The sequence below is a fragment of the Tenrec ecaudatus genome, chromosome 2 (genome assembly GCF_050624435.1).
Source record: "Tenrec ecaudatus isolate mTenEca1 chromosome 2, mTenEca1.hap1, whole genome shotgun sequence".
Lineage (NCBI taxonomy): Eukaryota > Metazoa > Chordata > Mammalia > Afrosoricida > Tenrecidae > Tenrec > Tenrec ecaudatus.
The window spans coordinates 114,873,209-114,887,670 of NC_134531.1; the positions used below are offsets into that span (position 1 = coordinate 114,873,209).

Sequence of the window (14,462 nt, forward strand, 5' to 3'; positions counted from 1 at the left end):
ACAACAACCCCCGTGTTCTCTTACTTCTGTGATTAATGTTCATGGTCTCTCTTCTGTGTTGATGGGTTAGAGATGAAGCAACTGAATAAGAGTAAAATAAATTGTTATGTTTATAAATGTAATTTTATTTGTGTTTTATTTTTTGACAGCCGTTTTATTTTACATATTCCGAGTGAGGAAAGAGACAATGCAATCCGAGCGTGTTTTCAAATTGAGCTTGCCCATTGGTTTTACCTGGATTTCTACATGCAGAACACACCAGGATTACCTCAGTGTGGGATAAGAGACTTCGCTAAAGCTGATATCCTTTTTTGTCTTTCATTCTTGTCAATAAACTACTTTAGTACAAACAAATTTACTATTGCATGTCTCTGAGTTACAGCCTATAGATAAAACATTTAAAAAGTATTATAAATAGCAGTCACAAATTAATGTTTTGTTTTATTTAAGACCTCTGAAATGTGTACTAATGATTAGAATTAAATTTAGTGTTTCTTTTTTCCCCCAGGCAATTCAAGCTAGTCGATTTCTAGAACTAAGGAGTCATGGTGACTTTGTGAGGCATTGGATTGCTAAACAAAGGTCACTGTTCAAACCTACTAGCTTGCTCAAGGGAGAAAGATGAAAGCTGCTTGTTCTTGGAAACCGTAAGGGCAGTTCCTGCAGATTTATAGTCTCAGAAACCTTACTGGGGATGGGTGGGCTGTCGGAGTTGCAATTGACTTAAAGGCAGACGATAACGACAAATTATAAGCAGTTATTTTTGGTTTTGTGGCAGATACAAAGCAGTCCCCCCTTTTAAACAAATATGATTGAAGCATGTAATTTATTCATTGCAAAATATTTGTATAAATATTTTAATATTTTAGAGGAATCCATGGTAAAAGGTGAAAAAAGACAAATCGCTAATCGTTCTAATATTAAATATTATTTAAAATTTGGGAAAATATGGAAAGATTTTAGACAAGACTTTGTTTTTTCAGGTAATATAAATAGAAATGGGGTCTATGTCAATAAATAAAGACAGCAGAACTGGAGAGTTGGAAATTATCTTGGGATAGTTTATATTGAACCAAGTACATAATAGGGGATAGAGATAGAAAGATATATAGGGGGATTGTGAGAGTTCTTAACTCATGACCCCCCAAAGTGTTTTAATTTTTGTTCTGTAGGTCATTTACCAAGCATGGATCTTGTGTTCACATGAAGTTGTACCCATAAGCCAGTGTGCCAAGCTAGAGATAAGAGTGTGAGTGGAGGACCTAAAAAATCTTAACACTCTTATTCAATTTCCCTGGTCCTGCTAAAATAAGAAACTTGTAGAACTGCAGAAATGAACACTGCTCATTTTATTTTTATTTATTTATTTTTATTTTTAAAACATTTTATTAGGGGCTCATACAACTCTTATCACAATCCATACATATACATACATCAGTTATATAAAGCACATCTGTACATTCTTTGCCCTGATCATTTTTTTTTACATTTTATTAGGGGCTCATACAACTCTTATCACAATCCATATATATACATACATCAATTGTATAAAGCACATCCGTACATTCTTTGCCCTAATCATTTTCAAAGCATTTGCTCTCCACTTAAGCCCTTTGCATCAGGTCCTCTTTTTTTCCCCTCCCTCCTCACTCCCCCCCTCCCCCTCCCTCATGAGCCCTTGATAATTTATAGATTGTTATTTTGTCATAACTTGCCCTATCCGGAGTCTCCCTTCCCCCCCTTCTCTGCCGTCCATCTCCCAGGGAGAAGGTCACATGTGGATCCTTGTAATCAGTTCCCCCTTTCCAACCCACTCACCCTCTACTCTCCCAACATCGCCCCTCACACCCCTGGTCCAGAAGGTATCGTCCACCCTGGATTCCCTGTGCCTCCAGCTCCCATATGCACCGAACACTGCTCATTTTAGACACTGTTCTAGATAATTTTTAACCTATAGAAAGTTTCTTAGTAAAGATCATTAGAAAATAGTCTTCAACAAGGTATTGGCAAGATAGTTTGAATGTAGTGTAGACTGATATAGTATTTGAGATACTGAGCAATACAATTCTGAGCCCTACTAGATAACAAAGAAAAGACTTAGGGGAGACAGATTTCAAAGGAAGAAATCCAGTGGTTAGACTGATGAAAGCTGTCACAGTGAATGAGCAGTCAGGAATGGAAGCTCCTTGAGGACGTCTTTGGTGAAGACTCAGTGGTGGGCTCTGGCGAATGCATACATGACTTTGCTTTTAAGGAATCACAATCAAGCTAAAAGAAACTTGAGTTAAAACAACCTCATTGTGTTATAGCTCTGTTTGAAGAGACACAGTAGATTTCTATATAAGATTTCATACGTGTAGGAATTTAAAACTTTTTTTGCTATTAAAAAGTTAAACCTCCTTTAGTTACACTTCTTTTAATTTTGATGAACAGAGAAAAACTTACTACTAATATAGACAGCAATAGAAAAAAAAATAGACAGCATTATGCAGTGAGAAAGGTACAGGCACCCTTAGATTATGAGTTCTGTTCTTAAGTCAAATTTGTATGTAAGTTGAAATAGGTGTGGTTTCAACTGCCAGTCAAATGTTTGTCGTGCTACATAGTATACTTTTGTGTGCATATAGAACATTCTAAAGAGATACTTGAAGAATGCTTTAAACATCATTAGCATAATACAGTAATAATTTTTTTGATGTATGTTACAAAGTAATGCCCATTTATTGCAACCATTGTATGTACCTTGAATTAAAAAAAAATAGGCTTAATATAGGGGTTGGTTGGTACCTGGAGACTATGGGAATGTTTGGAACCTGGAGATTGTGTATATTTTCAATCTCTGAGAAGAGACAGAAAGGAAGTTACTATAGTGTGGTTTGGGAAGTTATAATAGTGCACTGCAGGGTTCATTGGAAACAGAAGGGGAAAAGCTAACTCAGATTTTCAGACTAGATAGCAACCTTAGCGAAGATGTGTGTACGGAAGTGAAGAAAGCTAAATATGATTGGATATAGAGTAAGTGCTGAAGGACAAGAGATGATGTTAGAGAGTTGGGGGCTAGTGGGAAGCTAAAGATAGCAGGAGTCTCGAAGGGTATTTGCTTGGACTTCCCATAAGAATAGTAAAACAAAACAAACTTACACTCCCTGAGTTGATTTTGACTCAAAATAACCATATGTAGAGTGTCTAAGACTAAATCTTTTATGAGTGAGTTTGAACCACTGACCTTGCTGTTAGCCTAACCCACAATATTACCCTGACTTCTTATAAGAACAGTGGGAAATCAAAACAAATTAAACTCATTGTTGTGAAATGGGCTTCAACTTTATTGAAATTCTGTAGGACAGGCGACACTCTTTATGGAAGCTGGCTGCTACATCTTTCTTTGGGAGAGTGACTGGCTGGTGAGTTCAAATTGCTGAGTCTTCAGTTAGCATCTGAGTATCTAACCCAAGGGTCCTCAAATTTTTTAAACTGGGGGCCAGTTCACTGTCCCTCAGACGGTTGGAGGGCCGTACTATAGGTTAAAAAAACACAAAAACTATAAACAAATTTCCGTGCACACTGCACATATCTTATTTTGAAGTAAAAAAACAAAGGGACAAAACAAAAAAACAAATGGGGCAAAAACACCCGGCGGGCCGGATAAATGTCCTCGGCAGGCCACAGTTTGAGGACTCCTGATTAACCTTTAGGGATCCGTATTAGAGGAGTACCACCCCTCCACCTCTGCAAAAACCAAACCAAACCGAATTCATTGCCATCAAATGGATGCAGACATAGCCACCCTGTAGGGCCGGGTAGAACTGCTCCTTGAATTTCTAAGACTTAACTCTTTATGAGCCCTGTTCCTCCACCCCTATCCCCCCACCCCCAATAGCTGGTGGTTTTGAACAACTGACCTTGCAATTAGTGGCTAGTGGCCCAATGTATAACTGCTAGGCCACCAGTAATCTGCAATAGAGGAATACAGGAGTGTTTTTTTTTTAAATGCAAAACTTCAATTTACAGGAGAGTTGAAAAACTGTCCTTTTTGCAGATTTGCCCATTGGTAACCTTTTGCCACATTATTTCTCTCCAAAAGCGTAATTGAAAGCTACTTTGGAGTAATGTAGACAGTGAATTGAAGGAAGATAAGACGAGAGACTAGAAGCGTACCTCTTATTTCACAATAAGAAGACTGGTGGAACTGTTACAGTAGAGGAGAATTGAAAAAGTCTAATTTAATATATGTAGGAGGTAAAAATTGGTGGTAACTTGTATGTTTTAAGTAGAGGAAATAAAGATAGAATCCAGGGTTTTAGTTTAAGCAGTTTCTTATTCATAGGGAAATACAGAAGGACTTTTATGGGGGAAGCACTGGGTTGAGTTATGGATAAGCTGAGTCTGTGGAACCTTGTAGGAACCCTGGTGCTACTGCGGGCTAGGTATTGGGCTGTTCTCACAGGTCAGCAGTTCAAACCACTCCCATGCTACAGAAAGATGAGGCTGTGTTAACAATTTACAGTCCTGGAAGCCCTGTATGGAGTTGATTTGAGTTGGAATCCACTTGGCTGCGAGTTTGATTTTTTTTTTTTTTTAATACCGTGGGGATTTTGGCATGGAGAGGCTTCATTTTCTAATAGTGTGGGCTGTGAAGCCTGATTGCCCAGAATCCTAACTCTGCCATTTACTAGCTGTTCCAGAATCTTGTGTTTTTCTTCAGACGTTGCCAACTCAGGAAGACCCTGTGTGTGTAGTCTGTTCTTCCAAGACACCTCAGAATAAGTTTGAGTTACCAACCTCTGGGTTGGTAGTCAAGCACTGTACTGTTAGTACCACCTAGGGACTCCATTTCTTCAGGGGTATTGACGTTTTCTTGGAGAGTTCTATTCAGGAAATAGTTAAAGAAAAGAATTCAGAATATTGGTAAAGGTAAATGTGATGGGCCATGGAGTATATGGAAGAAAATAAAAGTAAGTTAATGCTGGGGGGGTACCGTGGGGAGGACAGTAAATTACTATATAGTAAGAAATCTGTAGAAGGTGGTGGCCAGAGTATTTTATTTTAATCAAACTGCTAGAATACTTAGTAAGAATTGCAAGGTTCAGCATGTAGCTGTTGAAATTGATGTCAGAAGTGGAAGTGGATATGAAAGGCAAGGAACTCAGAGAATTGAGGTTGTAGAGTGAGAGGAGTTATTAATAACGGCATGAGCAAGTTTGTCACAGTTTTTGCAAAAATGGTTTGAATGTAGAGATTAGACAAACCAGTGAATTGTTGAAGAATATGCATAACACAAAGGAGCATTTGCATAAAATTCTTAAGTTCTCTCTTTAAACTGAAGTGACTGGGTGACTGGTAAACTGGTGGCAGCCTCTTACAGCCACTGTAGTCCGGGTTGGAATCTCAAAAATAATTGGTTTGGGGGTTAAGAAAATCAGATCCTAAAACAAATTCAGTGCCAGTGAGTCGAGTCCAACGCACAGTGACTTGATAGGACGGAAAAGACCTGCCGCCCTTTGTATTTCTGAGGCAGTAGATCTACGGGCTCTAAAAGCCTCGTCTTTCTCCTGCTGCTGGGCTGCTGGGTTTGAGCCACTAACTTTGTGGTTAGCAGCTCAAGGCATATGCCACCAGGGCTCCCTTAGGGGGTACCAGGCAGTGGTTAAGAATTTTAGTAAGAGTTAGAAATAGTATTTGAACAGTTTTTATCACATACTTTAGACTTTTTTCTAACTGAATATATTTAGCTTATTAAATAAAAATGGTATTTTAAAAAATTCCTATTCCTATGAGTGAATGGAATTAATATGCCAAAAATAAAAACATCAACACATGCACAAAAACAACAAAAAATCTCCACTTCATTGCCTTCAAAATGATTCTGATTCATAGAGACAACCCATGTATTAGATTAAATAAACAATTAAAAAATTTTAGGCACTGTTGTGTTCCAGCAAATCTATTCCAAAACCCAGTAACCCTATAGAACAGAATAGAAAGAACTGCACCGTAGGATTTCCTAGGCTATCTTTATGGGAGATCACGGCCCATTTTATGCGTTTTCAATGATGGGTTTAAACAAGGGACTATTTAGCAGCAAAGCACTCTTTGATACAAAACAAAAACTCAGGCAGAGAACAGGGAAAACCCCCAAACTCTGCTTACTCTTAAACAATTGTGAGTTATCTTTGTTCTTGATCCTTTTTATGTCAGGTTATCCATGGTTAAAAACGTAATTGGGAATATTTCAAATTTATATTTCATGATGACTGGGAGGACTTTTACTAAACATCTAAAGCCAAAGTTGTATTGGGAAATACCTTTCAGAATTTTCGCCAGTCTGTAGAATCTTAAGAGCTTTTAAAGAATGCTTAATGTTTCATCAAACTTTATCCTTTTTCTTCCAAGATGAAGGCATTGAATAATTGCAGTGAGATTAATACATGCATGCATTTTTAAAGTGTGTATTATAGTGCTGCTTCCTAAAGTAGGGGATGCTGCCCCTGGAGGGTGCTGCAATTACCCTGGAGGACTGCAGAAGCAGATACCTGTACTTTATCTTGGTTTCAGGGCTATAGTACAAACAATCTTAATTGCTAGGGGCGTGCTTAGTACTTTTTTTTTTTTCCTGAAAAGGGGGCAGTAAGCCAGATAAGTTTGGGAACCTATTCAAAGGTGGTTGATTTTCGTGGTGAGGCTGTTTGGGATGGGATCAGGTGAGAGACTCTCTCTCTAGTTTTTGGTACTATTATAAAACCAAAATAACAATTTAATTGCAGAATATGTTTTTAATGTGTTTGTTTAATCTGGACCTGATCACACTGAATATGAAGGTTTTTTGTGTGTGGATATTTTGAGTTTAATAGGCAGTTCTTTTTAAAAAAATTTTTGTTTAAAGATCATATTATTGGGGGCTGTTACAGCTCTTATAAGAATCCAAACATCAAAACAACGATGTATAAATTACCAAGGGCATATGAGGGAGGGGGGAATGGGGAGGGAGGGGGGGGGGAAGAGGACCTGATGCAAGGGGCTTAAGTGGAGAGCAAATGCCTTGAGAATGATTGGGGCAGGGAATGTATGGATGTGCTTTATACAACTGATGTATGTATATGTATGGATTGTGGTAAGAGTTGTATGAGTCCCTAATAAAATGTAAAAGAAGAAAAGAGAAAAAAATGATTAGGGCAAAGACTGTACTGATGTGCTTTATACAATTTATGTATGTATATGCATGAACTGTGAAAAGAATTGTATGAGCCCCAATAAATTGTTAAAATTAAAAAAAAAAAGAATCCAAACATCAATTGTATCAAGCATATTTGTACATATGTTGCCATTATTATTTTCTACACATGAACCTTCTATTGAGCCCTTGGTGTCAGCTCCTCTTTTTGCCCTCCCTCCCTCCACTCCCATCCTTGTGAGTACCTCCAGCTCTTCTACCCCTTCTATTTCACTGTTATGAAACCTCTCTGTAGCTTTTTGGGATGTGATCTTTGGCTCTAATCCATTAACTGTGTATTAAATTGTTTCTTTTAATAGCCCGATAGCAATTAATGTACCCTCGTAGTGTCATTTTGGCTTGTGAAACCAAGTAACTCCTGATGTAGGTGGTCATCCAGACAATTGAAAATAGGCTCATATTCCTCTAACATCAAAATGAAAACATGAAATAGAAGTATTTATCAAAAGATTGAAGATGTTTAAGAAACAAATTATACTTTGAGAAGCATAAGTTTTAATTTTGTTCACACCTTCTATAATTAATAGTTTGCTAATGAAGCTTTTATTAACATGGAGTGTTAGAAGACTGAAATGTACATGCACTTTCAGGATTTTAGATTATATTTACTGTTTTAAAAAGTTTGTATTGCCTCATTTTGGGGACATAGCAAGTTACTTTTGAAACTGGCTCTGAGGGACATTACATAATGCTCAAAGGCTCAGTAAACCAGGAAGCAATAAGCATACTGAATATTTACGCACCTAATAATGGTGCGGCAAATTTCGTCAAACAAACTATTAAAAAAATGACAGAAGAAATCACGGAAACAACAATAATAGTGGGGGACTTCAACACTCCACTATCAGAGAAAGACAGGTCACAGGGAAAGAAGCTCAGCAAAGAGGCCAGAGAGCTAAACAATGTAATTAGGCAACAGGGCCTGATAGACATCTATAGAGCCTTTCATCCAAAAGCAAAAGGTTTCACATTCTTCTCCAATCCACAGGGATCTTTCTCAAGAATAGATCACATGCTGGGGCACAAGGCCAGCCTGAGTAAATTCAAACACATAGATATTATCCAGACGTCTTTCTCAGACCACCATGCCATAAAGCTGGAGATTAATAGGAGGGCACCCAGAAAAGCAAGGGTCACCAATTGGAGAATAAACAACGATCTCCTGCGACATGAATGGGTTAAGGTCCAGATCAGAGAGGATATCAGGAAATTTCTAGAAACTAATGAGAACGAGCATACAACATATCAAAACTTATGGGACACTGCAAAGGCAGTTATCAGGGGTAGCTTGATATCACTGAATGCATACATGAAAAAAGAAGAAAGGCGTATGACAGATATGTTAACACAAAACCTCCAACAACTAGAACAGAGTCAACAGAACTACCCCTCCAATAGCAAGAGAAAAGAAATAATAAAAATCAGGGCGGAGTTAAACCAGTGGGAAGACAAAAAAAAAAAAAAAAAGAAACTGGCTCTATTTCCCTTAATACCTCTCTGTACCAGTCAAAGCAGACTCGTTGCCATTGAGTTGATGCTGACTCACACAGCGACCCTGTAGGATAGGGGAGAACTGCCCATGTGAATTTCTGAGATTATAACTCCTTCAGAAGTAGAAAGCCCCAACTTTCTTCCACAGAGTGGCTTGTCGCTCAAACTGCTGACCTTGCAGTTAGCAGCCCAAGACGGAACCACTATGTCACCAGGCCTCCTTTACCTCTCTATAATCCTTAATCGTCATTAAAATATTTTAATTATAAAGCAATATGTGTATGTGGTGAAGAATACAAATGGTATAGAGTTTTATCCTTAGTTCTGTTTCTGAAAGTTAATCATTTTCGTGTTTTTATACCTCATACAAATATAAATTTAGGATACCCCTATTGCTTGGTATCAGGTTCAGTATACTTTTACCCTGATGTGATTGATGAATTCAACCCCATAATGAGTACTTGAGTTCCTCTGGGTTACATTGATTTGTGTTAGTTTAGTAGGAACCCTGGTGATGTAGTTGTTACATGTTAGGCTGAGATCCTCATGGCCAACATTTCAAACCCCCAGCTGCTCTGAGGAGGAAAGACGGCTTGCTGTGGTGGCTGTGAGGCAGCATTGACTTGATGGCAGTGAGTAGGGATCAAGGCTGTGAGCACCCAAAACATTTTTGATTCAACTTTATCTCCAGATTAAATACAGGTTTGTTAACAGTGTCTTGGCACGAGAAGACAAATGTGGAAAAAGGTTGAACTGAGATGAAATTTAGATTTGAGTAATTTCATGTAAAGTATACAGTTGTAGATGGACCTCTCTGTCAATGCTCAAGATGTATTACTAGAGAAAGTAGCTTCCTTGACACCAATTATAATTTTCAGTCATTGTCCATTTTTGCTGCCTCAAGGTGAAGATGTGGAGAAAGTTTTGGATGAATGGAAGGAGTATAAAATGGGAGTACCAACATATGGTGCAATTATTCTCGATGAAACACTTGAAAATGTGAGTGAGAAAATTAATACGGATTTTTTAATGGAATAGTTATTTTATCTTACTAATACAATATATTAAGTAAAAATTTTTCTTTACATTTTTATTTATTTCAAGGTTTCCAATATATAAAGCAAAGCATGCATAATGTTTTGAACTGACGTTTAAAAATATCCTTTGATCTTATTGCAAAAAAGCCAAATTGTTCAAATTTAGTATAGCTTGATTCTGGGTCATAAGATTTTATCATTGTTACCGTGTGACTTCATGCAAAGAAATAATATTTCATTGTTGAAAATATATTTTTTAAATTTATGGAATACTTTCCTGCACTTTGCCAGACTGGTGGAAAGTGTTTAAGCCAACTGCTGTATTTAATTATTGGTGGTAACAGTTACTTCAAGTAAGGGGTAAACAAACATTTTCAATCTAGAGAAGATCCCGAGAAAGACAGGCAAGTTTTAATTCTATCGCTGCTCGTTTTCTAGGTACTACTGGTTCAGGGATACCTCGCAAAGTCAGGCTGGGGCTTTCCAAAAGGAAAAGTAAATAAGGAAGAAGCTCCTCATGATTGTGCTGCTAGAGAGGTAAGCAGTGTAGTACTTGGTTGTTAGAACCTGAGTGTGTTTTTTAAGCCATATCGTTTTTATATTTGGACAATCTAATTTACCTCATTTTATAAAACCTGACTGCATAAAATAATTGATATTTTATACTGTGTTTTTTGTAGAATGGCTTTTGATAGTTTTTTCCACATCTTATGTATCCTTTGTTCATTTTCATTTTCTTCCATTGTATATTTTTTGTGCTTTTTCACTGTGTATACCTTATTTTTTTAGCAGTTTTACTGACATACAACTCTTGTACCATACAATTCAGTGGTTCAAATATATTAAGAGTTGGGCAGTCATCACCACAATCCATTTTAGACTGTTTACTTCATTCTTGTACCCATTATTATTAGCTCCCCATTATCCCCAACCTACCTTTGTATAACCCTAAGGAACTATTAATCTAGTTACTGTCTTCATAGATATATCTATCCTGGATTTCATATAAAATGGAACATAGAAAAACCTTAATCCAAATGATAGCAGAAGTTAGTAGAAGCTAGAACAAATTAAAAATGGATCTAAGCAGAAAACATATGTTTAGTTTTAACCTAACAATATTTTCAGTAATCCACTTTCTACTACACTCTGAGGTCAAGACTATTGACAACCCTGGTCAGTGGTTTGGTGTAATTTTGTGGAAGCTTAATCCGTGTATGAACTTTGCAACTGAATTTGGGATCTTGACTGTGATCTGTAGTCTCTGCAAACCGTGTGCTCAGATTTAAGTTCTAAAGCAACTTTCTCCTCCAATCTTGAATTTTATTATTTACAGTCTTTGGATCATGTAGATTGCGGTGTTCCTTTTATGTGGACTTATCTGATACCTCACTTAGATGGCTGCTGTATGTTTCTTATAAAGTATCTTTTACTCTTTAGGGTGATATCTTCTATTGTATAAGAAATAGATTTTTTAATCACTTTATTAGGGATTCCTACAACTCTTATCACAATCCATACATACATCAATTGTGTAAAGCACATATGTACATTCATTACCCTCATCATTCTCAAAACATTTGCTCTCCACTTAAAACCCTGGCATCAGGTCCTCATTTTTTTCCTCCCTCCTCACTCCCCCCTCCTTCATGAACCCTTGATAATTTATAAATGATTATTTTGTCATATCTTGCCCTGTCCAACGTCTCCCTTCACCCACATTTCTGATGTCCATCCCCCAGGGAGGAGGTCACATGTAGATCCTTGTAATCAGTTCCTGCTTTCCAACCCACCCTCCCTCTACACTCCCAGTATCGTCACTCACACCACTCACTGGCCCTGAAGGGATCATCTGCCCTGGATTCCCTGTGTTTCTAGTTCCTGTCTGTACCAGTGTACATCCTCTGCTCTAGCCAGACTTGCAAGGTAGAATTGGGATCATGATAGTGGGGGAGGGGGAGAAGCATTTAGGAACATTTAGGAACTAGAGGAAAGTTGTATTTTTCATTATTGCTACATTGCATACTGTCTGGCTTGTCTCCTCCCTGAGACCCCTCTGCAAGGGGATCTCCAGTGGCTTACAAATGGGCTTTGGGTCTCTACTCCGCACTCCCCGCTCATTCACTATGGTAAGATTTTTTGTTCTGATGATGCCTGATACCTGATGCCTTGACACCTCATGATCACACAGGCTGGTGTGCTTCTTCCATGTGGGCTTTGGTGCTTCTGAGCTAGATGGCCACTTGTTTACCTTCAAGCCTTTAAGACCCCAGATGCTCTATCTTTTGATAGCCGAGCACCATCAGCTTTCTTCGCCACATTTGCTTATTCACCCACTTTGACTTTCCTCCTGTCCCACTATTATGCTCAGTCCCCACCTGGGTTTCAGCAATTCCTCTTGGTTACATTACCCTTGATCATGCCCAACAAGGCCTCCCACACTCTTCTCATCACCAATTTGCATCACTTGTTGTTCTCTTGTTCCTGGGTTTGTTAACATCACTTCCTTACCACCCACCCCGCCCTCCCATGTCCCCCGAACTGTCATTCCCGTTGTTTTCTTCTCCAGATTATTCATCCAGCATTTCATATTTAGACAGACCTGTGGAGATAATAGCATGCACAAAAAGAAGACAGAGCAAAACCAAGCAACAATATACAACAAAATAACAACAAACCAGTGACAACAAAACAAAACACAATAAGAAAGAAAAGCTTGTAGTTAGTTCAAGGATTGTTTGTTGGCCCTTAGGAGTGTTTTCTAGTTCAGTCTGTTGGGGCACCATGTCCTGGCCCCAAAGTCCACCTTCAGCATTCCCTCGAGACCTCAGCCCTCCATTCCCTTGCTCTTCTGTTGTACCCCCTTAGTGTTTTCCCTCGGTGTGGTGGGATCAGATCCGGCGCAGTTCCCACACTGTTTGGTGTTGTCCCCTTTAGGGTTATGGGTCAGTGAGGGGCATTATGTTTCATAGTGGGTACAATAGATTTTTATGTTAGTGGTGTAGCCCAATACTTTGTTAATGTGAGCTTATTTCTAATAGTGCATTTGTAGATTCCATTGGCTTTTTGCATACATTATATTTTTAAATCTGTGAATATAGACACTTTTATATCTTTCCTTCTAATCGAGATAGTTTTATTTTTTTTTCTGATGCCCCACTGTACACTGCATGTTGAGTAGAAATAGTGAGAATTAGTGAGAGCCTTGTTTCAAATCTTAATATTTTTAACCTTTCACCATTAGGTATGCCATTAGCTATGTAGGATTTTGATAGGTACTACTACAGTTTCTTTCTTTAGAGTGCAGAGTATTTTTGATCAGAATGGGTATTGGATTTTGTCAAATGCTTATTCTGCATTTTGAGATGATTTTGTACTGTTTGCTTTTTATACTCTGTTTATGTGTTGAATTGCATTATTTGAATCTGTTTTTTATGAGGGATACTGCTCTGTAATTTTCTTAATTTTTCAGCCTCATAACCCTGGTGGTGTAGTTGCTTAATGATAGGATATTAACTTCAAGGTCAGCTGTTCAAAACCAGCAGCTGTTCTGCAAGAGAAAGATGAGTCTGTCTTTTGTAAAAAAAAAAAAAAAAAAGTTACTGTCTTGGAAACCCACGGGGCAGAATTACTCTGGACCAAAGAGTTGCTATGAGTCAGAATTGACTTGGTGTTAGTGAGCAAGTCTCATTGAATGAGTTTGAAAGTGTTCCCCCTCTTTTTCAGTTTCAGGAAGACTTTGAGTAGAATTGGTATTATTTCTTCCTTAGATATTTGATATTCATTAGTCTTTAGAATTCTGGGTCTAGAGATTTAAAAAAATATTTTATTGGGAGTTCTTACATCTCTTATCACAATCCATACATTCCTTCAATGTGTCACGTACATTGCACATAATCCTGCCATCATCATTTTCAAAGCATTCTCTTCCTACTTAGCCCCTGATATCAGCTCCTCATAGAGTTTTTTTTTTTTTTGTGGGAAGATTTTAAAATAAAACATTGAACAATTAGAATATTGCATAGATGAACTATTCCTTCCTAGGTACCTTTTGTTTTTTCTCTGTGGCATCTAAGAGTTAACACTTTGGGGGGGAAGGTAAAGTTTACAAGATCTTTTAGTAGCTTCCATGTTTTCTGATGTCAGGTGTATATGTCTCTTCTCATTGATCAGTGTTCTGAATTTCCATCAGCGTAATGGGCTTTCTGGAAGAACCATCATCTAGTGTTATGGGCTTTCCCTTTTTTTAACATTTCTTTGATTTCCGTTCTGATCTTCGATTTCCTTACTTGTGCTTATTATGGGTTTATTTTTCTTCTCCCGATTTCTTAAAATAGAAGTTATGATCATTGATTAGAGACCTTGTTTTTCTAATCTGAAGAGTATAGGCTGCTTACATAATGCTTTTTAACTTGTGCTTGTTTTTTTTGCGTGCTTTATTTACTATTTAAGCTAATGCATTTGAAGAAGCACACTACAGAATTGTACCTTTCAAAGTGCATTTTATGAGGTGACACATGCTGCTGCTTTTTCTGAATACCTGTGGTAATTTTAATTGCTTGATCAAGTAGGGGGAAATTATCAGATTTTTCCACTGAACATCTACTTGCTTCCTCGTTGGATTAATGCATATCATTTGGAGAGATACTGTGAGACTTTGCCCTTACATGGATCCCCTCCAGTCATAGGTGAGGGATATGAAT

The 14,462-nt window shown here is 37.7% G+C and overlaps 1 protein-coding gene across 2 annotated transcripts in view; it reads left to right on the forward strand.

Annotated features, from left to right (window-relative positions):
• The window catches only part of DCP2 (decapping mRNA 2), a 65,583-nt gene that overhangs the window by 15,466 nt on the left and 35,655 nt on the right, over nt 1-14,462 (forward strand). For both annotated transcript variants that reach the window (XM_075541397.1, XM_075541398.1), the window contains 3 exons: nt 150-301; nt 9,594-9,721; nt 10,198-10,296. In XM_075541397.1, the coding sequence (XP_075397512.1) occupies nt 150-301; nt 9,594-9,721; nt 10,198-10,296 (379 nt within the window). The remainder of the gene's footprint in view (nt 1-149; nt 302-9,593; nt 9,722-10,197; nt 10,297-14,462) is intronic.